The sequence below is a fragment of the Aulonocara sp. 'chitande type north' Nkhata Bay genome, unplaced genomic scaffold (genome assembly GCF_057382095.1).
Source record: "Aulonocara sp. 'chitande type north' Nkhata Bay isolate Kocher_YH1m ecotype deep benthic unplaced genomic scaffold, A_spYH_male_GT1.1 unmapped_scaffold_20, whole genome shotgun sequence".
In the NCBI taxonomy this organism is placed as follows: domain Eukaryota; kingdom Metazoa; phylum Chordata; class Actinopteri; order Cichliformes; family Cichlidae; genus Aulonocara; species Aulonocara sp. 'chitande type north' Nkhata Bay.
The window spans coordinates 910,452-935,121 of NW_028234352.1; the positions used below are offsets into that span (position 1 = coordinate 910,452).

General features: G+C 43.1%; 2 protein-coding genes across 3 annotated transcripts in view; one reads left to right on the plus strand and one right to left on the minus strand.

Moving 5' to 3' along the window:
- LOC147300656 (uncharacterized) overlaps positions 1-24,670 on the plus strand; it is a 423,782-nt gene that overhangs the window by 144,039 nt on the left and 255,073 nt on the right. The window lies entirely within an intron of this gene.
- LOC147300661 (uncharacterized) lies at positions 792-7,327 on the minus strand. Of its 2 annotated transcripts, XM_086285011.1 has the most exons (4): positions 7,202-7,327; positions 2,433-2,796; positions 2,200-2,351; positions 792-1,874 (listed from the first exon to the last, which is right to left on the minus strand). In XM_086285011.1, exons 1-4 carry the CDS (start codon positions 7,217-7,219, stop codon positions 1,182-1,184), a joined length of 1,227 nt encoding a protein of 408 aa, XP_086141137.1. In that variant the 5' UTR covers positions 7,220-7,327; the 3' UTR covers positions 792-1,181. The 2 variants fall into 2 exon arrangements, with proteins under 2 accessions (XP_086141137.1, XP_086141136.1); XM_086285010.1 differs by having other exon boundaries at positions 2,200-2,796.

Here is a 24,670-nt window from a genome sequence, read left to right on the forward strand (position 1 = left end):
CAAACACAGAAATAAATATCCCCAAAGGTGTGAAAGGGAGCTAATTAGTAAGAGTTTTGTTACTCTCCGCAGGAGTAGTCCAGCAGTAGAAATCAGTCCAATAACAAGGTGTGTAACATCTAGCAGGGTGACAGAAAAACCCAGGCTAACTTCTAAGGACCTCAACGTCTCTCTCACATTGTGTTTTTTAAACATGCTTCCATTTGTCACTTCAGTCTTTACTCTGAAATACAGGAAGAGAAATCATGGCTGAAACAATTTCTCATGAAACCAGGGGTGTGGTCCAACAGTCAGTTTGGTGAGGAAGGTTCCTAACTGAGAGAAGTGACCCAGAAGTATCTGTGTAGCAGCCACAATGAATCCAGATCATGAGCTTTATTAACTGATCAAAGTCTCTTCTTTCATCTTCTGTATCATTCAGTTTGCATTGGTAATGCCCATTATTGTAATGCTTTTTTAAGACCAGCAAAACTTTATTTCACTTTGGGTTAGCTGGGATAAGTGATGGATGGAGGGAATTTTACTTCAGCCACAGAAATCCTAAACAGGAAGGAGGAGCAGAGTTACAGTGGATCACTATCCAGCAGGGAAACAAGGTTTATTTCAATTTCTTGGCCATGAGTGAGATTTACTGAGTGGGCAAATTAGGGAGACGACACCATCAGATCCCGAGCCCTCCATGTGTTAATCAAGAGACGGCTGCTGTGCTACATCCATAAATAATGAATAAATTAGGAGCTAAAGCTGAAAGGACAGTTTATTTGTACCATCTTCACGTGAACACATTCAAGAACATCACAGATGAAGAAACATTAAAAACTTCCACACTACATAAAGCAAGAAAAATAGTTTTTCTTTCAGGTGGTTTCAGAAAAACAGAAACATCAAACATCTCCAAGACTCTCTTTGAAAGAACTAAAAACCTTTGTTCTCATGGTCCAATCATGAGTGAACTCCCCGATGAAGCCTTGTGTGCTAAAACATGTCAGAGTTTTAAAGGTTAAACATGAGTTTCCAAAACGTTTTGATGGAGAACAATGAACTATTTGACTGAGTTTCAATCATTTACAGACGAGCAAAACCAGGACAGAGAAAAAAGGACAAAACTGACTCAGTAAAACAACAGAAAAGAAGATCCCATGTAGATCTGTATTATGTAGAAGTTCAGCCCAGCAACCAGTTCAGTTCAACACAAGTTTAAATGATTCTATCTGAACTCTGTGGAGCCTGATCTCAAGCTTTTTGAGTCCGACACAGAAACCAGAGGATCTTTCTGTGTCTTCAGATTCACTGTGATCCAGTGATGGGAGTGATTTCAGCCCTGAGTGATCGCGCTGATGTTTGCACAGAGCAGACAATGAGGTGAATGTTTGGGCACATTGGTAACAGTGAAACAGTTTATTAGTAACGTGGGATCGTTTGTGCGCAGAGTATGAACTGAGATTCCTGAAGCTCTTGTCACACTGGTCACAGCTGTAGTTTCCTTCCATGTGTGCACGTTCATGAATGTTACGATGACCTGACCGTGAGAACCTTCTCTCACAGTGTCTGCACTTGTGTGGTTTCTCTCCTGTGTGGACTCGTTTGTGTGTTTTAAGCTGACCTGCAGTGGTGAAGGATGACCCACACTGATCACAGAGGTGCTTTTTAACCCCACTGTGAATCAGTTCATGTTGTTTTAAATCACTTGATGTGGTGAAGCTTCTCCCACATTCTTTGCAGTATTTCAGTTTGTCTCCAGTGTGTCTACGTTGATGTACTTTTAGGGTCTTTTGCCGACTGAAAGTTTTTCCACAGAGGTCACAATGAAAGTCTTTCCCACCACCACAGTGATGACAGGGTTGAGAACTGGATCCATCTGTGTCGCTCTGCTTCTAAACAAAGACACAAAGACAGTGTAAGTCAGTCCTTCAACATTTGTATCCTGAACGTCGCCTGAAATAAAGAGCATCTCTGCAGACGTCCAACTACATTTGACTGTTTCAGTTAACACACTCAGTTTACTGGGCTGCAATAACTACAATACTACCACCATAATACTACAGTAATACTAAAATCATAACTGAAAGGAAAATCTGAATAATCACTCAGAGCTGCTTTTCCATGCAGTAGAATTGCTAACATGCTAACACAGTTTAATGAGCAGAGTTGTTCCAAACAGTCAGGCTAAAATGACAAGATAACAATATAAATACATACCTCACAGTAGCTGCACTTGTAGAGTCTCTTTCTGGTGTGGATCTGTTGGTGTCGTCTCAGGTCATGTGGAGATTTAAAAGTCTTCTCACACAGGTCACATTGATAAGGTCTCTCCTCAGTGTGGGTAAACATGTGTCGTTGTAAGTGTGCGTCTGTTGTAAAGTATTTGCCACACTGTTCACAGCAGTACACATCATGTCTGGTGTGAATGCGTAGGTGTGTATTTCGGTTACCTCTCTGGCTGAAAGTTTTTCCACAGATGTCACAGCTGTATGCCTTAATTCCAGAGTGGGTAACTAGATGACTCTGTAAGCTGCTACTGTGAGTAAAAGCTCTGCCACACTGATCACAGCTGTACGCTTTAACTCCACTGTGGACGAGTTGGTGTGTTTTTAGGTGACCCTTCAAGGAAAAAGACTTTCCACACAAGTCACAGCTGAACGGTCTCTCTCCAGTGTGGATGACCTGATGCCGTTTTAGTTTAGCCCTCAGAGTAAAAGCCTTCCCACACTCGTCACAGGTGTGTTTTTTCTCTCCCTTTCTTCTGTGAGGTTTGTCGGCCTCCTGAGAGCGCTGACTTCTGGCTCCATGTTGGTCCTGCAGTGACAGAGATACAAACAGAGGCAGTGAGTGAAATGCAGTCGTGGAAAAAACTCAACCTTCAAACTCCATTAACACTAGTTTTAAACCTGAAGGTGGAGCGTGGCACCAAACACCTTAAAGGTCTCTTATCCCCACCTGCTGGTAGTTCTAACACATTACATCCAACCTGCTGTTAAAGATAATTCATGACTGTTCAAACACTAAAATCATGCGCACACACACACACACACACACACACACACACACACATTATTTTATAATTTAGATTATTTTGTTGTTTCCTATTACATATTTCTATAATTTGTATAGATTTATACAGAATTATTCAGTGATAATAAATCCTATGTTTGTTTATTCTAAAGGAACCCCGTTAGCTTCCACAACAGATGTTGCTCGTCTTCCGTCAAATACTCACATAAAATATTACACAATAAAGTGGATTCAAGATATCCACATAATTTCACTCTTACATCCACAGTGAGGTTTCACAATTGTTCAAATATAAGCAATCAATAATAATAATAATAATATCAATAACATTGATGCACATTACACAAATTTCAAAAACAAATCATGTCTTACAATATTTACAACAACTAAAAGCTCTGTAAATCAGCTTTTAAGTGTTCATTTAACCCTTGTGTGGTGTTCATATATTTGTTACTCAGCCAGTGTTCATGGGTCTAGTGGACCCGCTAGAGTTTTGGCTTTCCAAATCAACACTATCAAACAATTTTATGTTAAATTACTCAACAGATGTTTACTTCATCCCAATTACAAGCCATATGAACAGCAAACATGGTTATTTTTTTTCCCTTTACCTTTGTTAGATCACATTTATGAATTAATGTGCTTCTCGTTTTTTTTTTTTTTTTATAAAATGTTATAAAAAACATAAATCAGTTATAATCAAGTGGAGTGAGTGGAAAGACACAACACATTTACACGTGAAGCAATATGTTTCACAACTAAATGGGATCAGCCGCTCATCAATGGTGACATTAGGCCCAGGGTTGTAAAACAGGGGGAGGTGGTGCACACACTTATCCCACACTGTCCTGATGGCAGCTAGCTTGTCTCTCTGCCGTCGAGCTGGTCTGTCGTCTCGGTTATCAAAACGGATAATCCTGGAAATTTTGTGGAAGTTTTCCAGAGACATTGATGCACGGAAAGGTTCTTGCCGGTTCCTGCATCCCACAGGGATTCTGTCGATTCCCCTTTGGACCTGAAAACTCCTGCAAGGATAAGAACCCCAAAGTAGGCCTTTGGGGTTCTTAAATAAATTTGGTCCATCTCCTTCCACCTCTCTCCAAAAACACACCTTCCTTCTAGATTACTGCAATCCAGAATAATTTTCTGGATGGAATCTGGGATGAAAAGCTCAAATGAAGACTTGATGTCCTGCACATGAGTAACTGTCAGCCATGTTGGTCCTGGCTTATCACAGTAACAGCTCTGCAGGGTGGCTCATTTCTTGGGCAAGAAGACCATTCAATTTCACCAGTTATTGACATCCATATTTCTTCACTTGCTGTCTGGTGGGCTTGTTCTGGTCCTGGAGCTGGCTGCAGATGGAGTACTCGTCTTCGTTTTGTTACTAAATGGTGCTCAACCTCATCCTCTTCTTCAAAGTCACTGTCAGACTCTGAATTTTCAGAAATGTGAAATATTCTGAAACCTCTTTGTCAACATCATCATCCGAAGCCCCTCTCTCTTCCAAAATGAATTGGATGGCCCTCGCAGCAGATAATCTTTTGCCATCTTGATCAGTTGTGATAAAGAACCACACTGGCAAAGTCTTATTTATAGTATTATGCCCCTAATTTGCAGGTGGGACAGGGTATGAGAAAATAAAATTTGGATCCCTCAAGAAAGAGGGTAAAATGTGTGGGAATGTCAGAGCAGACGGTGTTGATAGTTGAATTTTCAACAATGTTGCAACTTTGTGCGGGAGCAGGAGGGGAAGAAAACATTATCAGCAGCACCAGAAAGGAGGAAGACAGAGTGTGGGAACACAGGACCTACACTTTCAACACTTTTATTAGACCTGGGTCCAGTGGACCCGAACACCTTGTATGTAATGTAAATGCGTGGGGGGAGGTACAGTATGAGGTCATTGAAAATTAGTTCGGATTTATGTTCTTCACAGAAAATAAGCCAAAGCCAATGAATTTCAGGTTGAAAAAATAATTAATTATTTAATTTTTCTTTTGAAAAAAACTGAAAACGGGTCTCACAGACCCGAACACCATACAAGGGTTAAGTTTTGAATAATTCTCTAATTTTTTAAGGCAACTTATTCCACTTAAAAGTTGCTCTAAATGTAACAGTTTTACAAAACGTTACTTTTAACTCGAGCATTTACTAAATTGCAGCTTGTTGAAAACTGTGTAATATGATGATGTATTTCATCTGGATACTGCAGCTGAGCAGAATAAATGTGGTGTGTTTAACAGAATTGCTTTCTTTAGAACTACAAGTAAGCCATAGAATATTTTAGCCTGTACAGGAAGCCAAGAAAGGTTTTTATGCATTTTATCAATATTAGTATAGTATGAACATCTTCACACTAATCTGGACGCCTTATTCTGGACTAACTGAAGTCTGCTAAGATCTGTCTTATTAGCTGCTGACCAAATGATTGAACAATACTCCAGATGAGACATTACTAGTGCATTAATGACATCTTTCATAATGAAGAAGTGATACACAAAGAGCATTTCATAGCCATAGCTATGCCTTGTCGGCAGAGTTATGTGACATTAGTGATGTTTGTACTTTCAGCGTTAACTTGGTTTTAAAGCCTTTAAAATATACGCCGTTCAATAGTCGACCTTAATCTGACAGAGAATGTGATGATTTTGTGGATAATTAAAGTCAGTCATATATCCACAAACACAACAAGCTGAAAGTCAGTGATGCTGCTCGGTTTGCAGTCCTGAACATCACGGCACAAGCAGGATCCACTGCACTGTTAATGTTAGCTGTGTTATATTGCTGCCTCTGTTCGGTGGTGTCGAGCTAAACGCACTTTAACGTGTGTTTGAACGAGCTGACGGTTCACTCGTTAAGCTGAAAGAAAGATGCTTTAATCACAGCAGTCACACATGTGTCCACTGCACCATCTGGAACTCTTCTTGTTTACACTCGTAATAACACAAACACTAAATCCTGCTTCTCTGGTGCTGTTGTGTAGCAGTGTGTACACCTGAGACTGTCACCTGTCTGTCTGTCCTGCACTCTCTCTCTGTTTCTTTCTCTCTGATTGTGGAATAAAAGTATGAACATGTGTTTATAAGTTACACTTGTGTTTGAATCCTGCAGCTTATCACACATTTGATTTCCATGTGTGACGACTGCAAGTGTCCAGAGTGAGGACAGACTGAGGGAGCCACTGCTGCACATCATCTGTGAGGCTTTGCAGCCCTGATGATCCACCAGGACAAACTCAGCAGTGTGTGAGGAAGAGGAGGAGGAAGAGCCAGCAGCACAGAAATGAAGCCCAACAATCATGTTTCACAGTCCTGTAGTCTCAGCCTCAGATACTCATCAAATCACACAGAGCTCATGTAGAAACAAATGAACTAAATATGTTCTCCTTCATTTCTGTCAAACAAAGCTGTATGAAACGTTTCCAGCTGTTTAGTATCATGGTTGCTAGGCAACCTGGGCCGCGCGACGGAGGCTAGACGTCCCATTTCACGAGCCTACGAGCCTCGCACTTCGGCCTTAGCGGTCTTTGAGTACGCGGCCCTTGAGGACTTTAAAGCTGCAGAACCTGAATTGGGATACAGCCATGATGATCTCCAGCCTCGTGCTCGCCAACATTCTCACCTGAGTTAAGAAGACGATCACTGAAATGGTCTCAGCAGGTCCTTTGATGACAGCAATGAAATGCAGTGGTAAGGCTTTTTGGGGATTAAGTTCGTTTTCATGGCAAAGAAGGACGATGCAGTTCATCTGATCACTCCTCATAACATTCTGGAGTGCAGGCAAAATGCTATTATAAAAACTTAAGCAGCAACTTCTCCAGGTTCCAATATTTATGCAATTCTCAAACCTTTTGGCCACGACTGTATAACCTCTTCTGAAGTTTAGTGGATATTATACATGGTTATGCTCAGGATGTGTCGGCCAGTTTCCACTGGAAACGCCTTTTGGTTAAACTGTCAGCGAGCAATTTGCATTTGCACTGTTACATTTTTATAGAACTTTAATGCACATAAACAACAGCTGCTTGTTTCAGTGAAAATACATTGATGGGTTTTTAATAAAGTTGTGCAGCTGTAAAGTATTTTGTCTGGTGTCAATTCTATCGTCAGCTACATCGTTATGGCAAATGTTCAAATGTATATGGTGATAAATATCTTTGGTCATATGGTCCTGCTCTGTCTGTCACCTTCTGTGTTGAGCTCATTGTTTCCTCTGTAGTGGCTGAGCTGAGTCCAAGTAGCTGAAAATGTTCCTCTGCTGCTCCGTCAGACTCTCCTCCTCCTGCTGATCAGCTGGGACACAAAACAGATCTTTGTTAGGCTCCACACTGCACTGAAGAGTCAAAGTGTCTCATATGTTCATCTGACAAGTAAAAGAACACATTTTTGTTTCCCGAGGTGGGCAACTTGTTGGAAACAAACACAAAAGGTTTGAGCACTGATACCTGCCATTGCTGCCATTGAAAGATGCAACGCCAGCAATGTGGATTGTCAAGACTCAAACCAATCATCAAGCAAAGACAACAGGGATCAAATGTACCGCATTTTGATCCGGGACGTACTCTGCATGAAAACAAGCGCTCACTCTTCCTGCTCAACAAATGACAAGGGCGGAGCCTTATACCACGTGATACAGAAGCTGTGCCGTGTGATGCTAAAATTAGCAGGGAAACAACAACGGAGAGCACGTCAGGGATGACGAGAAAGTGACAGGAGAAAATCCGTCCCGGTCAACCACCCAAACATCAATAACAGGAACCTTATACAGCGCTTCCCTATACACGTCGAACTCCCGCAGGCACAAAGACATTACGGAGGCTATCACTTATCACCTGACCAAAGATATGGCTCCATCAACACTGTGCAAAACGAGGGATTTAGGAAAACGATCAACACCCTAGACAAACGCTACACAGTGCCGTCCCGCAACTATTTTTCTATTGTTGCACTACCTGCTCTGTACACGCAGCGTCGAGCAACGGTGGAGACGGAATTTCAAGCAGGACAACATTTTGCTGCAACAACAAAACGTGAGACATTTGTTGTTTTATGTTTATTTATTGTTATGAGAGAATCATGATCTCAATTCTAAGCCAAAAAATCGTGATTCTCATTTTATGCAAAATCGTGCAGCCCTAACATTAACACAAAACTATTGTTTCACCAGAGAAACACACATGAAGAGAGAGAGAGAGACAATAACAGCTACCAAACAGTCGTCATAATTCGTCACACAATGAGAAAAGGACAAATCAACAAGTAACAATGACTAATTAATATTAAAATCTGTAACATAATGTATTGTTTGGAGTTTAGTCTGATTGGTTCAGGATGACCTGCCATTATCCAATCACACGTCTGCTTACCTGCATCTTTTCTCTTTTTTCTAACCTGAGCACCTGATGGCTTTGAACTTTTGTTGTCCATCTTCCATTGGTTTGAATTTTGCGCTCCAGTACAAACACAAATCCCCCAACCCGAGGATCAGCACAATTAACCTAACAGACCTACACCTTAGTTCACAGATTCACTTTGTCTAAGGTTGATTTCTGGGATTTCACACAACCCAGGATTCAGATCGTGAATCCATGATGGGCTTGGATTTACATCATTATAAATGAAATGTGCTCTACTTGGAAGCAGCCGGCCCCGCCCCTTTTGACGGGTTGTGTGAGACTTTAAATCATCAAACTGTAAATTATAAATTTAAATTGTTATTGATCCTTTACCCCGAGTCCTAAAGTGTAGATTTATTTTCTTACTCTTCTTATATTTGTTGTTTGTTTACTTGCACCGCTGTAACTGCAGCCTCGTCGTCTCGTCTCTCTATATGCTGGACTGTCTGTAGCGGAGATGACAATAAAGTTTACTTTGACTTCAGCAGCGCGCAGGCGCACCGAGGGCTCTCGCGCTCACTTTATAGAATTTAGAAAAAACATGGGTGCAGATTATAAGTCTGTATCATAATATCTGTTTGTTGTGTTGTTTTTATTTTGTTTTGCGAGTTGGTTATTAGATGCCGCTCCAGCCAGCCAGAGACTCCCCGCTGCCCCGCCCTCTCCTCCCTGTGCCGCCAGCAGCAGGCGCACCTCGCAAACGGAGGGCGCCCTTACTCCCAGCAAATGGCTGATAGAAAACCGATCGGTGCCTACGAATTTCCCAATATGCGCTGGCATGACGTCGGGGAAGCATGGGTACGACCGATTATTTTATTTTTTTCTTGCCCGTGATGCCCCCCCCACCACGATGCATTCTATTGGTTTGCACACTTACACACACCCAGCTGTGGTTTCCTGTTTTGCTGGACTCTGGAGAGCCCCGCCTTTAACGCTCTTCTCTCACAGAGAGCAACAGAAAACTTGGAAAAACTCCAGATTGACTGAACTCAGTTCAAAGTTACCTTGACACCTTTAGATGTGAGAGGTAGTGATGGTCCGCTTGAAGCTGACGCTCCGGTGCGTGTGTCAGAAAGATCAACGCGCTGCTTCAGAAGCACCGTGTCGAGGCTTGATTCGTTTGGCCAGAGTCACGTGATCAGTGACGTCTGAAGCTTCGTTTAGAACGTACCTTTTTTAAATCGAACTTTATTGAAACACAATGAGTATACAACATACAAACAGATGAAGTTTACAAAAGAATAGAACATGAACATACAGAACCAGGAGTAAAAAAATTATGATATGAGTAAGCGAAAAAAATCAACATATTGTAACGTGCAGTGGAGATGAAGCCAGCCGCGGAGGTGTGCAGGTGGATAGCGAATGAGCAACAGCTTCTGACTTTCCAAAAAGTACTCATTTATTTACAATATCAAAAATAAAAGTGCTACCTCTACCACACATTACTAAAGAGCACACTAGTCCGCGTACACACGGGAGCATCCATTACAGGAGGAGTGCGAAGAAGAACAAAAAGGGGGTGACACCAGTCGTGAGACAGGAGGCGCCGCCATGTGGTGATACACTGCATTACAATAGCAACTGTTACAATATAAATATTGTTCTGAGAGGCTTTTTGTTGGTTGAGTCTGAAATTGATTGTATGTACAATTCATATTCTTATAAAAAGGCAGAAATATGGTGTTTTATTAATAAACTTACATTTATGGATATAAAATAGCTAAAAGTATTAACAAATTTTTTATAAAAAAAACATTTATCATTCTTCCTGGGGAACTTAAAGAAAAAGAATAAAACATTTTCCCATCGTAAAGAAAACTCCCTTAAACTATAGACAATAACAAAACTGCTAAATTCTTCCAGAATCTCTGTGTAGAGGAACCAAAAGAGATGTGCCACAGTTTCTGGATGATCCCCACAGAAAGTTCAATTAGTATTTATGTCTCTTTTAAATGTTACCATATAGTGACTGGCTGGGTCACATTTATGAAGAATTTTATATGAGATTTCCTTCACCTTGTTCACAATTAGATATTTATGGGATCATCCAGACTGTCTTCCAGGTGATATCTGGAACATGTCGGTTCCAGTAAGATATTCTATATATGGGAGAGACATGATATCTTCTTGGAATAAACTACGTATTCTCTTATTGCTGTTACAAAGTTCCTGTGAAAAGCAGATTTTTCCCACTGCTGACTCAGCTGGATCAGGGAGAGTGACTGAGGCAGATATTGAGCTGTCAGTGTTTTTATATAACATTAAAGTCCCTGAGGGTATGGCACCAAGCACCATTGAGAATTCCCCAACACTGTTTGACAAGTTTGACGAGCATCTTGACTTTTGGTCTTTGGATATTAACAGTCCTGGGTATGTGACTTCTTGTTTAACAGAAATGTTACAGAGAGCATTTGCAGTGCAGCCTTTAATTGCTAGTAATTCACATTTTTTTAGATTTCGACATAAAGCAGATGCCTCAGAGAAATCACTAATAACACTAAGGGCTGGACGGATTTGATTTGCATTCTTCAAGAAGAGTTTGGTGTCATCAGCTAGCTGGCTGATGATGAGCTCCTTATCAGCTGTGCTGATTCCTTGTATAACAGGTCAAATCTCGGGGTGGAGTCTTAATCATTTTAATTGAGCTATTGCCATTCGTGTACAAGGTTTTGATAGCTTTACAGAAAAATGCCAAATTTTTCCAAAGAGTGAAAATAAATTGATGTTCAATTGTATCAAAAGCCTTTTAAAAATCCAGGAAGAGAATGAAGCTATAGTCAGATACCAAATCAGAGTAATCAAGTAGATCTAAAACCAGTATCATTTTCTAGAAAGGTGTCTGTTTCTCATAAAGCCTGATTGTGTCTCATCCATAATTGTGTCCAAGAACTCTTTCATTCTGTTAGCAAGTACTAAAGCCATAATCTCATAGTCATCATTGAGCAGACAGATGGGTCTCCAATTATCAATAAGAAGTAAGTCTTTGTTTGGCTTTGGAATAAGTGTTATGAGACCCTGAGTAAGAGTAGGAGGGAGGATGTTATTCTCTACACTTCCTATGAAAAGCTGCAGTAAGAACGGAGCCAGGAGATTAGAAAATGATTCATAAAACTCTGCAGTTAAACCATCTGTGCCGGGAGATTTGTTGGCCTTAAGTGCAGAAATAGGATTACAAACGTCCTCCACAGTCAGAGGGCTGTCACAGTGACTTCTATCTTCCACAACAATAGTTTTTAGGTTTTTAATATTATTGAGAAACAGCGTTGAGACACACACACACACACACACACATACATATATATATATATATATATATGTATGTGTGTGTCTCAACGCTGTGAGTGAGAAAGGGGGGGAGAAAAAAAATAAAAATCTCCTGGATCACCTGTTGAGAGAAGAATAGAAGACAAAAAAAAACAAAAAAAACAAAGCAACATACTAAACACAACACCATCGCATTAATCTAGCTAAGTGTAAACAGCAGTAAATACTAAATATTCAATGTTGTTGTGCAGCACGCAGGACAGATGTGCTTCGAAGTAGTAGCCAAGAAGGGTGTAATTTAAGTCTACGAGCAGTGAACACCCGTGTGCATACCTGTGTGGATCAGCGTGCTTGTATTCCAAAGGTTTCTCCATGTAACGATCTGCTAGGGAGTGTGGGGGGGGCCACAGCCCCGTCCTCCAGGGTATGAAGCAGGTATGGAGGAGATCAAAACTCCAGACATCCAGAGGCCCCCAGAACACAAGAGACCATGGAAAACAGAGGGGCAGTCGCGCCACTGTCCCAGCAAGAGCTGAGGAGAGTCCCAGATGAGGGTTCACTCAGCAGCCACGGAGCAGAAGCCAGGGGGAGTTGCAGTGACGCGCCCGTGAGCTCCGCCGGCAGCCAGCTGTGCCTGAGTGACCGAGCCCCAGGCCGAGAGGCCGGGGGCACCCCACCTCCGAAGTGGCCCGAGCGAGCCCCAGGCTCCAGGCCCCGATAAGCGGCCGCCAAGGAGTGAGCCGGTGTGTACCTGGACGCCCACCCCCAGACACAAAGAACCACCAACGCACCGACACCTGAGGGAGTCCGCCACCGGCAGGGGAAGTGGTGGTGGGTGGAGATAGGCCTCCAAACCTTGGAGGGCCTGAGGTGTCCCCAGAGAGGTGGTGTCTGATACCCAACCTGACATATAGACACAGACATACAGGCACACACAGACACAAACATCCATTCCCCCCCTCATGCTCTCATTTGCACTCACTCCACACTCAACCAACGTGGAGACAGACATAAAGAGACGCTGTACACACGATCACACTCCCCAAGCGTACTCTACAAACCGGGTCTAGGTACCCTTGCCCCTGGAGGGGGGAACTGCACCCAGACCCAGGTGGTGTTACCCTTTTCCCTGCGGTGGGGAGAGGCAGACCACCCCGACTCCGCAGCAGCAGGGAGGCCCCACACTCCAGACCGCAGTCGGACGGCCAACTCCTCCTAGCCCTCCCGCTCCAGCAGGCCGCAGAGAATGGGGGTGGGAGAAGACTCCAAACCTCCCTCCACCCGCTCATTGTAGTGTTGATGCATGTGTGTTCTAAGGTGCAATTAAAACCCAGGAGGGCATGGAGCTACCTGCCAGAGAGCAGCAGGTAAGCGCATAGTCCCTCCTGATAGCCCTCAATGTCTAAGTGTATTTAAAATTGAGAGGTGGGCAACGACGCCAGGGGTGAGGTGTACACCCTGATGGTAATATGGACTCCGTGATTGTGCCCACCCCCAAGATCCTATATGTATGTGTAATGAGAGTGTGAATAATGTGAATGTCTAAGTTGTGGGATAAAATTGAGGCAGAGGCAGCCGGAAGGGGACAGAGGGGGGGGTAGCCTCCTCTGCACCCTGGTGACATACCCCTACTCCAAGGCCCTGCATGTGTAGGTGGTTGTGGTGGAGCGGGAAGAGGGAGGCAGCTGGAGATGGGGAGGGAAGGAAGGGAGGGGCAGGTAACCCCTCCCTGGGGCCAGCTCCCCCGCTGACCCCAGTAGGCACTCCCACACTCCGCGACCCGCCAGGGAAAGAGGGCCCAGGCCCATCCAGACCGGGGCCCAGTGCAGCAGCGCCTCCCGGCCCCACAGAGCCCGGGACAGTTCACCCAACCCCACCACAGAGAAAACTGCACCCACCCCACCATCCACTCATCTTCCAGACTACATAAGACAGTAAACGCCCAGGCTGAGATCTTCCTCCACCTCTCCTGTATCTCCCCCTCCTGCAGAGAGAGTCCCTGAGGAGAGGAAAGCTCCTGCAGATGTGACCATCTCCCCTACCAGTTGAAGAGCCCCCCAGGTGGCTCGACGCACCGGCAGCACCCTGCTCCAGGGCTGGGCCCCCATGCACCCACCCGCCCACAACCCCGGCAACACACCAACCAGGACCCAAGCCCCCGAGGCCCGGCCCGGGCCCCAGCCCGGAGACGGAGCGCCCCCAGAACCTCACGCCCATCCCGGACCCACCCAGGGGCAGCCAGGCTACCAGGTCAGTAATCCACGTCCGTCAGCACAGACCCTCCCCTAGCCCCGCTGCACGCAGCCGCGAGGAAACAGTCACCTGAGAGCCAACAGAGCCCCCAACCGGACATGACCGCTACCCCGGGTTGAGCCCCCCAAGGAAGATGCCTCCGGGGAACCCCCCGACGCCCTAAGCCTGTCCCTACCCCCACACCAATCACAACAGTGAAGGCGGGACCAAACTATGACCCCCCACCCCCACTAGGTGATGGAGCTGATCAAAGGAGCCCAGAGCAATTGATCTGATGTGGTGGCAGAGGCTGTATCAAGACTAATGTAATCTAATGGATAATTTCTATATTGGTTAGAATTAAGATTATTTTTATTTTTCCAGTTCATGAGGACTGTTTTCTTGGCTATGCATAGGGCAGTGAAAACCATATGGGCTATATTCTTTTCTGAAGTGACATTATCTAAGCTGCCCAACAAACACACTAAGGGGGAAGTTGGAATGTTACATTTCAGACACTTTGATAAGTCTTCACATATCTCGCGCCAAAACTTTTGCACTGGTGGACAGAACCAAAGAGCGTGAATGTAATTGTCTGGTGTATTGCCTTGACAGTGTGAGCAAGTACTAAAGCCATAATCTCATAGTCATCATTGAGCAGACAGATGGGTCTCCAATTATCAATAAGAAGTAAGTCTTTGTTTGGCTTTGGAATAAGTGTTATGAGACCCTGAGTAAGAGTAGGAGGGAGGATGTTATTCTCTACACTTCCTATGAAAAGCTGCAGTAAGAACGGAGCCAGGAGATTAGAAAATGATTCATAAAACTCTGCAGTTAAACCATCTGTGCCGGGAGATTTGTTGGCCTTAAGTGCAGAAATAGGATTACAAACGTCCTCCACAGTCAGAGGGCTGTCACAGTGACTTCTATCTTCCACAACAATAGTTTTTAGGTTTTTAATATTATTGAGAAACAGCGTTGAGACATATATATATATATATATTCTACTTTTCTAAATGATTGACTATTTCAATGGAGAACCTAAATGACACGGACCCGTGTTTGTTATTACATATTACATATCTCTATTTTGAATGTGACAAGTCTATCATTGCCTGTTATTCATAGGTATTCACAGAGTTTTTGGCCTTTTTTCCCTCTATAACAGTTAATTGACTCTTTACAGTGGCCTGCTATGGTTAATAATAACATGTTCAGTCATGAGTGAAATCAAAGCTTTTCTTCACTTTAGCATTTAACATTCCCAACAATATAATGTGATACCTTAATTAAAACACAGCTAATAAAACACAATTTTCTTAATGCAAACATCAGTGACTCAACATTAGCAACCAAAGGGTTCAGTCTGCAGCTCACACTCATGTGAAGCTACAGCCTCCCCCTTTAGTCTCTGTCATCCTTCTGCTCCTGCAACAACAAAACAAAGCAAGACAAAACCTCCACCCTTCTTCTACAGGCTGGGTGAATTGTTGTGGACATTCACTAATCCTAAAGTCGGCACCGTTTTTGTCTCAGTATCAAGTCAGTTAAACTTTTAGTCGTCAGTCCGTCACAGTCCAGTCACATGCATACATCCACACACATTCATACCAGATATTGCTGATAATGGAGTCTCACGCGCAACCTATTCGAGCCTCCATCACCAGCAAGATGACGTCATCATTTTAAAGGAAAACAGCTCCTTGTTTTTGGACTGGATTGACTCGCTGCAATCCTTTTAGGCTCAGGACTTCTCATGTGATCAATGTCACATATAAGTGAATTTCTCCCAAGCCCATTATAATCATGGAGAAAAACACTTTGCCACTGTTTCCAGTAAGAATATTTTATAGCGCTTTAAAGTTCAACCTCTCAGGTCTGGATTAAAGAGCTGATTTGTTAAATCGGGAACTCACAAAATACCAAAATATCACCACCGGTGGATCACACCTCTCAGATGTTCTTATCTCAGTGCACTGTAACAAAAGCACAAACAAACGCAACCAATAAAATACTAATAAAGTAACAAATACTGGGGCCCATTGCAAACATGTCCAAGCATAAAACCATCTTTCTCTCTCTTAGAGAAAGAAAACAATCCAAACCTCACTGATAAAATCAACCTAGTGTCAAGCAAAACCCAAAAATCAACCAAAACTTCACCAGAAAGTTTTTCTCCCTCCCGGGACAATATTGTGCAGGAATACAGGCACCGTAACTCCTTTTGCACTGACAAAAACATGTTGGATTTACTTGATTCAATAGTGGACACTGGTTGCACACAAAGGTTTTGCTTTGGCAGAAACTTAAACAACTGAGTTAAATCAACACAACCTTTTCATATTCAGTAAAGCTGCATGTTGTGTTCATAAAACACGATTGAAACATGTTCAGATGGAGTAAGTTGAGCTCCTGGAACATTTTAATCTTTCAATTGAAATTGAATGGGTCTACAACAACTACCATCCTCCTATCTCTATCCTGGTTGCAGCAGGGCTGAGAAATAACCCTGAAGTGATAGGTTACCAGGCAGGGTACACCCTGGACAGCTCACCAGTCTATCAGATAGAAACACACAGCCGTTTACATTCATGGATAATTTAGCCCAGGACCTTCTTACTGTGGAGCAACAGCACTAACCAGCATGCCAACAATGGAGGAAATACAGGAAAGCTATGATTTCCTGTATTTGAGGCAGAATTATTTTGTTCTTGCCCTTGACAGGTTAATCCACAATAAATAGCAACAGCATGCATGTGGTGTGTGTGTCGTTGTCTGCCTCTTATAACTCCAGTGATTTTCCTGTAGTTTGAAATCTTATGCGGTGTTGACACAATAATTTGTTGTAAACCAGGAAATTCCCAACTGTGGTAGAAAGCACAGCTTAGCCTTAGCAAATGTTCAAAGAAAAGTCGTCACGTCCTGATTTCTGCTTCACTGATAAATATTGTCACACTGGGGTTTTTGCAAATGATATCAGTGAGCACTGTGTGGCAGCTGGAGTCAGACAACTGAAGCTCCCACAATCAAGACCACAAACAGCTTTCAAAGGAGATTTGAAGCTTTTCTGGCAGCAAGCTTCATGATTTATGGGACTGGAACTGGAACAGAAACTACCTGATCACCAATGGTGAGCTGGCATGGAATTATTTTTATGACATTTTATCAAAGTTATAAATAAGCATGCCCATTAACACATAGTGAGTGAGCATGTTGTCTTCCCACGCAGTGAACAGCGGATGCTAATGTTTTTGTCACTTTTTACAGAGTCAAACTCAAAGTAAGGTCAGTGCTTCCACGCTTTAAACGCTGCACGCTCACACTCTCTCCACACTCGATAGATTATCCATTGTTCATCTGCACACAGCTGCGGTTTTAGTAACGCAGTAACGCAGCGTGCTTACGGCAAAGTAACAGTAATCTAATTACCTTTTTTGCAATAGTAATCCCTCACTTTACTCGTTTCTTGAAAAAAGTAATCGGATTACTGCCCATCTCTGGTTGGAGCTGTGCACTTGTGGGTTCCACCTTGTGTACACGTTTATCTTTGCTGTGTGTACTTGTACCTCTGAGTGGAAGCTGAACTCTTGAGTTCGAGTATCGAAGCATCAGCTGTGACGTTAAAGTCCAAACAGCTCGTTCATTTGACGTGCAAATGAACGAAGGTAACGCCGTTTTCATGTGGATGTGTCACTGAGACACTTTCCACATCCACAGCTCACAAAATGGGAAAACTATAGAAGTATAACAATGAAGAAGTTACTATGTTACGGGTCCCAAGGATGAAGACCTCGATGACAAATATGTTACCTGTAAAAGCAGGTGAAGAGCAGAGTAAGGAAGACACGATGCGTCCCTGCTTTCCTCCAGAACGTGTCTGAGTCTGATTTATTTCACACAAATAAATGCTATAAAACACTAAACATGAGCTTTCAATATACTGTTCAGCTGGTTCCTCATTCACATCAATTACATTTACTTATTTCACAACATCAGTGAAATATACTCTTTTTAACTGGTTCAGTTTCTCAAGTTCACACTTCTTTCCATAACAGCTACATCCTTTTATCATATCAATAAACACATCACATTGTCTTCTGCAGTGTCTTACTGGCTAAACAGTTCTATTCAATAACAGCATTGGTAAATACATTACATTTGTTCCCTCCAGTAATTTACTGGCAAAATCACTATTTAGTGCATCATGAAACACAGCTTGTTGAATCAACCCATGAATGCCTCTGTTAGCTACACAGAGTTGCTCAGAGTGCTTGTGTTACACTAGCTAATCTACTCAGTCACTTTAACAGAACTATTAACATTCACATCTCACAGAACTGATTTGATTGGAGCATTACAACACGTTTGCACAGAGCATAGGAGCGCACTGACTCTGCTTCACGAGCGCTCCACCTAACGAGCGGGCTCGCGGTGCGGTCGCGCGGGACACTCCTCTGGTTTTCTCCCGTGTTTACATATAAATAACTTTGGCGGACCGCCTTAACTCTCCCATTCACATTAACGTGGGTAACCATGGTGACAATAAACAACATTTTCGGTGCGAGCACCGTGTACCGACCTGTAAAAGCAGGTGAAGAGCAGAGTAAGGAAGACACGATGCGTCTCTGCTTTCCTCCAGAACGTGTCTGAGGAAGCAGCGGAAGGTGGGCTCCACTTACTGCTCCCCGAAACCCCGGAGCAAGCACCAAAGTTCCGCCCTCACTGCTTTCTAACATAAAATGAATCCCTGTTACATGGATTTTCTATCCTCTTAAAGAAACTGAAAATAAATACATATAGCAATGAAAAATGTCCCGTTACATGAGTGTTTTACACAAAATAATATTCATGTGGTCATTCCCTCACAGGGGTGCCACAACTACACTGCTGTTTTGACAGAGACACAGTGTGTTTATCTAACTTGGCTGAAGCCAAAGTTCTCCAGACAAATTCAGTCTGTTTCTGCCAAGTGTGAACTCACTGGATGAGCGCCAGATACACAGAATCAAAAAGGGATAAATTACTTTTCTTATGTCATGTTCCCGTCACAAACTGGCTCAAGGAGAGGGGAAGCAGGAGTCCACAGATGAAATGTTCCTATAAATAAAGTGGAATTTATCCAAACTTTACCAAAACTTCAACACATCAAATACAAGCAGTTCAGCAGGGAGTGGATGTGTGTTGCATGTGCCAGGTGGATGCAGAGAGAGGCCAGGGCCACGTTCAAACCTGAACACGCTGCACAGTGTTTTGTTCCATTTGTTAGGGATGAATGAAATGCTTCCTTGAAAGGATGTGTGCAGTCACCAGTGGGCGTGGAAGCATGTGCGCCCTCATTTGGTGGGTGTGCAAGAAAAGTCCTCCTGTCACACAGCAATGCCTACATAAATCACACCACTCTGCTTAAAATAATAATGTTTAGTGAAGCAGGTGAAGCAAAGGGCTGCTTTTAATAGGCTGGGAGACCCAGGTGTGCTGCTTTAGCTGCTGAGCCTCTTATGACAGAACAGCGGAGAGTGGTAAGAAGGGAGGAGGGGGTCTGGCTGTGTTTGTGAACGATAGATGGTGTAACTCTGGGCATTTCTCTATCAAAGAGACGCTATGCTGTAAGGACATTGAGCTGCTAGCGGTTAGCATGAGACCGTACTATCTACCACGAGAGTTTACACACGTGATTATGATAGCTGTGTATGTCCCGCCCTCTGCTAACGCTGCAGCAGCCTGTGAGGTCCTGCACACTGTAACCAGCAGACTCCAAACACAGCACCCTCAGGCCCTTTTCCTGATCTCTGGGGACTAGTGGGCCTAGTGCAGGGGTCAGCAACCTTTAACACCCAAAGAGCCTTTTGGACCCGGTTTCCACGCAAAGGGTCAGGGTTCGGGAAAACACTGGGAGCCGCAAATACTTTGTGACATCTAAAATGAAGATAACACTGTGTATATTGTTTTTACCTTTATGCTTTGTGTGAACAACTACAGTGTGTTGCTTATGAAATCCATGAAGTGCTACAGAGAAAATTACATTTGATTTATGTAATGAACACATTTTGAGCTCTTAAAGAAATATAACAAAGGAAAGCTGAACTACAATGATCCATGTAGCAAACACAAACTGTTATATCGCCTTTGGGCTTTTGGAGCCTTGACCTGACTTTTAAAAAAAGCGCATTCATGCAAACATCGTCGGGTCTGCCGTGATATGTTTACAACGGGACTTCTGCTCCTGAACCTCTGCGCACAGCGTCTGCAGGTAAGGTAACTTTATTTATACCCAAAGGCAAGGTAAATTTGCTTTACAGACAAATGACAGCATTTGACATCCCTTTAAAAACACACATACCTAGTAAATATATAAAACTCACTGTGACACATACTTTAACATTTCGAATCAAAAACAGTTCTTATTTAATTCAGTGACAGCAACGGGGACAAAGCTATTTTTATAACGCTTTGTCCTGCATCTCAGAAATAGAAACCTCCGTCCTGAGGGAAGAAGCTGAAATTCACCCCTTAGAGGATGGGAACCATTTTTAAGGATTGATAAAGCCATCCTCTGTACCTGCTCAGAGTACAGGGAGGCTAAACAAGACTGTGGCTCAGCTATCAGACGACTGGACCATCTCACTATCTGATTCAGAGAGTTTTTCTCTGTGACAGAGGTCTGACCGAACCATGCCACCAAACAAAAGGATAAAACAGACTCAATAAAAGAACGATAAAACAAAGTTAAAATTTTTTGGTCAATGTGGAAATGAACAAGTTTCCTAAGGCAATAAAGGTGCTGGTGACCCTTTTTACAAACTGATTTGCAATTTTGATCAAAGTTCAGTTTTTCATTGATTATGGTCCCAAGATATTTATATGCTTGTACTTGCTCTATTTTCTGACCTTTAATTAAAGTGACTCCGTGCCCATTTTGTTGTTTCCTAAAATCAACAACCATGTCTTTTGTTTTAGATATGTTCAGCTGGAGATAAGACTCCTGCCACCACTGAACAAAGTCATCAATGACTGGGCCGTGGTTAGTTTCACCCTCTTTCAGTAAGCTGACAATAACAGAGTCATCTGCATATTTAATAATGACCCTGTTTTCATGTCTGCCCTGACACATGTTTGTATAGAGAGTGAATAATAAGGGCGATAGGACGCAGCCTTGAGGAGAACCTGTGGAGGAGAACACTGGGTCAGACAGAACCCCATTTATTCTCACTCTTTGTGACCTGTCAGTTAGAAAATCTAAAATCCAGCCCAGCAGGTTTTTCCTGATTTCAAACTGTTCTAAAAGTCTTTTAATTAAAATATGGGGCTGTGTTGTATTAAAAGCCGAAGAAAAATCAATGAAAAGAAGTCTTGCAAAAGTCCCTTTACTCTCTACATGTTTAAGAATCAGATTTAGTAAAGTCAAAAGTGCGTCCTCCACTCCTCTGTTGGGCCTGTATGCAAACTGCATTGGATCCAGCTGACCTTCAGTCTCTTCATAATCACATTTCTGAGGATTTTTTCAAAGACTTTCATGACAACTGAAGTGAGGCAACAGGCCTGAAGTCGTTTAGATTTAGGGACAGGAACCACGACTGCTTCTTTGCAAAGAGAGGGCACATGTTGTGTTTGCAAGGATTTGTTAAAAATAACCTGAAATATAGGCCTGAGTTCATCAGCACAAGATTTAATTAGGCGGCCACTAATATTATCAGGACCTGGCTCTTGTTCACATTGACTGTATGAAAGGCCTTTTTAACATCGCTGAGTTCAATGATAAAGTGCCGAGTATCTCTCAGTTTCTGTTTCAGTTCCCAAATATCCTCGCTGAAATCAGAAGAACTAAAACGAGCATAAAACATGTTTAAAGCATTTGAAAATCTCTGTCTGAATTAAAACATCTAAAATGACCTGACTGCTGCTCTGGGGATTTTGAAACCCTGCTATGGTTTTCATACAAGTCCAGGCAGACCCAAAAGTTTTTGCAGCAAATTTGCTTTCAAGAAGGTTTTTGTCTGTTTTGCTTTCAAGATCTCGATTTTCATTTCCTTGGTAGCTGTCTGAAAATCGGTAACAGCCCCTCTTTAAAGGCCTGTCTCTTTTTCCTTAAACAGGATTTGACACTTTTAGTGACCCATGGCTTATTGTTAGCGTAAATTTTAACGCGCTTACGGGGTATAATCATGTCTTTACAAAATACTGCATAAGAGCTAGTAACATCCACCAAAGCATCGAGATCATCTCCACAAGACTGAAGACGGGGCTGTACGAAGTCACTTTATCTCTACAGGACTGTAAGCTGTCGTCTGTGAGGCGTGAGCGTGTTTGTTTGAACACAGTTCACGGTGGAGAACAGCTGCTGACATAATGTGGATCCAAAGATCCATAACTGGCCTACCTGGGGCTGAAAGTCTCCATAAATGCAGGCGTTTCGGCGGCTACACCGGCTTCCACGAGTGTGACGCTTATTTTGAGAAAATAATAGAATATAAATGTATTTTTATATTCCAATATCACAATAATCTTCCAATGTAGAACTACAAGTTAAAAAAGAACTAACATAAATCAAATCCACTTCAGCTAAATACTTCTCATTTATTTCCATCTTACATGCTGTGACTGCAGCCATTCCCACATCTCTGTGAATGGGACTCATGGACATGGATCAGTGGTTGTTGATCAATGGTCCTGAGAATCTGCATAATTAAGATGAAGGAACGGAGCTCCCAGCCCATCGTTCCTGCAGCTGCTTTCAGTCTTTATGCAAATGTCCTGTTTGTAAGACTGAAACCTGCAGCTGAGACTGAAGACGTCACCTGATGATGACGACGACACGTTTCTCCCACAAAACGCTGCGTCCAGATGAACAGAAGCAACAGACTCACTTTCCTGGATGATTGAGATGCATCAAGACTTCATTGTGTGTTACTTCTCATTCAGCACAGACACATTATTCCTGTTAGGTCATGTCAGCTGTCACTCAGTACAAGCACAACTGTGAACAACACAAACTTCTCTTCAATGTGTCACAGAAACACTAAGTGTGAGAGCCTGTATGACACACAGGACAGACTGTAAGCTCTGCTGGCTGCACAGCACTTTGTAGCAGTTTTCCAACATGTCCTCCACCCGTGATGTCAGTGGTGGGACCCCAGTCACAGCACTCAGCACCACCTCCTTTAAATGTATTTTATAGCAGTTCCTCCCGTTACTCGGTGCAACGCTTCTTAAATGTGTTTTTGCAGGATAAAACACAGCAGGTGGTGTAGAGAGGACGTCAGCTGACGGAGCAGAGGGAGGCAGACTGTGGATAAATGACAGAGTGAGAGGAGAGCAACCATGACAGAAGCACAGGTGTGGCAGATAGAAGTGGCTTTATAGACACTTATTGTCAGTCCTCGTGCATGCTGTGGAAATAAGTGTCTGTGTCATGAGGTGACATGTGAGCTTATCTTTGGTCAATAAAGCTGAACGACCAGTTTTCACTTTGCTTGTTACGCTTGTTTAGTGACGTCTGGGTTTCTGTGGAGCCCGAATTTTGATGAGTTCTGGTGAAATCATCTGAGATCATCTGAGCATCGGTGAAGAGTCAGCAGAGAAAGTGTGGGACAGAAGTTTGCTTTGGACACATGGACTGAAATCAAAAAGGAACAAACAGGATTTCCAATGGACAGTATGGAGAAGTGAAAGTACACAAAGGCTGTGCTGGAACACGTGTGTTACACTTTTTGACAGCTGAGAACAAAACACAATATTTTGCATCATCTCTGCAGTGTCTCTTCTTTCCTCTGCTGTTGTGCTTTTAGCTCCAAACTGTTTCAAATGGTTTGTCAGCAAGCTGACCTCTGACCTCTGCAGTACTAACTCCTGACCCGTACAAAGAGCGGGCGTTTCTGACCTTTGACCTGCAGCTGTATGTCTCTCAGTCTCAGTTCTTCTCTCCGTCACTGATGGAGCAGGTGTAGTTGCTGCTGACAGTCAGTCGTTTGTTTTCTCAGAGTGAGGCTGAAGTCTGAACTGTTCAGAGCATCAGGTCTCATCAACGTGCGCTGCTGTAACGCCGCTTTGTCCTCTGAGATCACCAGGTATGAAACCTGAGTGCTGACAGAGCAGCATGTTCCCCCTCATTCACCTCCACCACCACAGCCAAGGCATGCTGGGAAACTGAGGACACACAGACGGAGAACTGAAGTGTCTGCTGTGTGTTCATCTCAGAGTCCTCACAGGTGACACATTAGCTCCAGAACACCAAGCCAGGTGTTTGAAGCCTGACAGGGATTCTTCCCATCCAGAGGGAGGATTTAGCTGCACAACAATGAACATTAGTGTGTAGTTTAGAAACACAGACTGTGCCTGCACTGCATCTAGTGAAGAAAAGTGTTACTGCCAGAGAACGAGGCTCCTTTAAAGCAGCTGATATTAAGGTTGAAAAATCAACAATAAGCTGATGTAATCAACGTTTCACAAAATGGTCAGCAGCTAAAATCTGGAGCCGTTCTTTGGTGGTAATTAACAGTTTGTTCTTGTTAGCTAATTATGTCATTAAAGGTAGCAGCAGAAGCCTTGTGTTGAAAGCCCATTCACTCACACATTCACACAGTATGTGTGTGTCTGTGTTACACTGTGGACATCCCTTCTGTTGGAGCGCCATCTTGTGGCAGGTTTAAGAAATGTTCTTCTTGTAAATCCAAACTGATGCACCTCCATAGCAGACTGTGGAGGCTTTCAGTGACATGAAGACTTGATTTATACTGTCATATTCTCCTGTTACACAAAGCACAG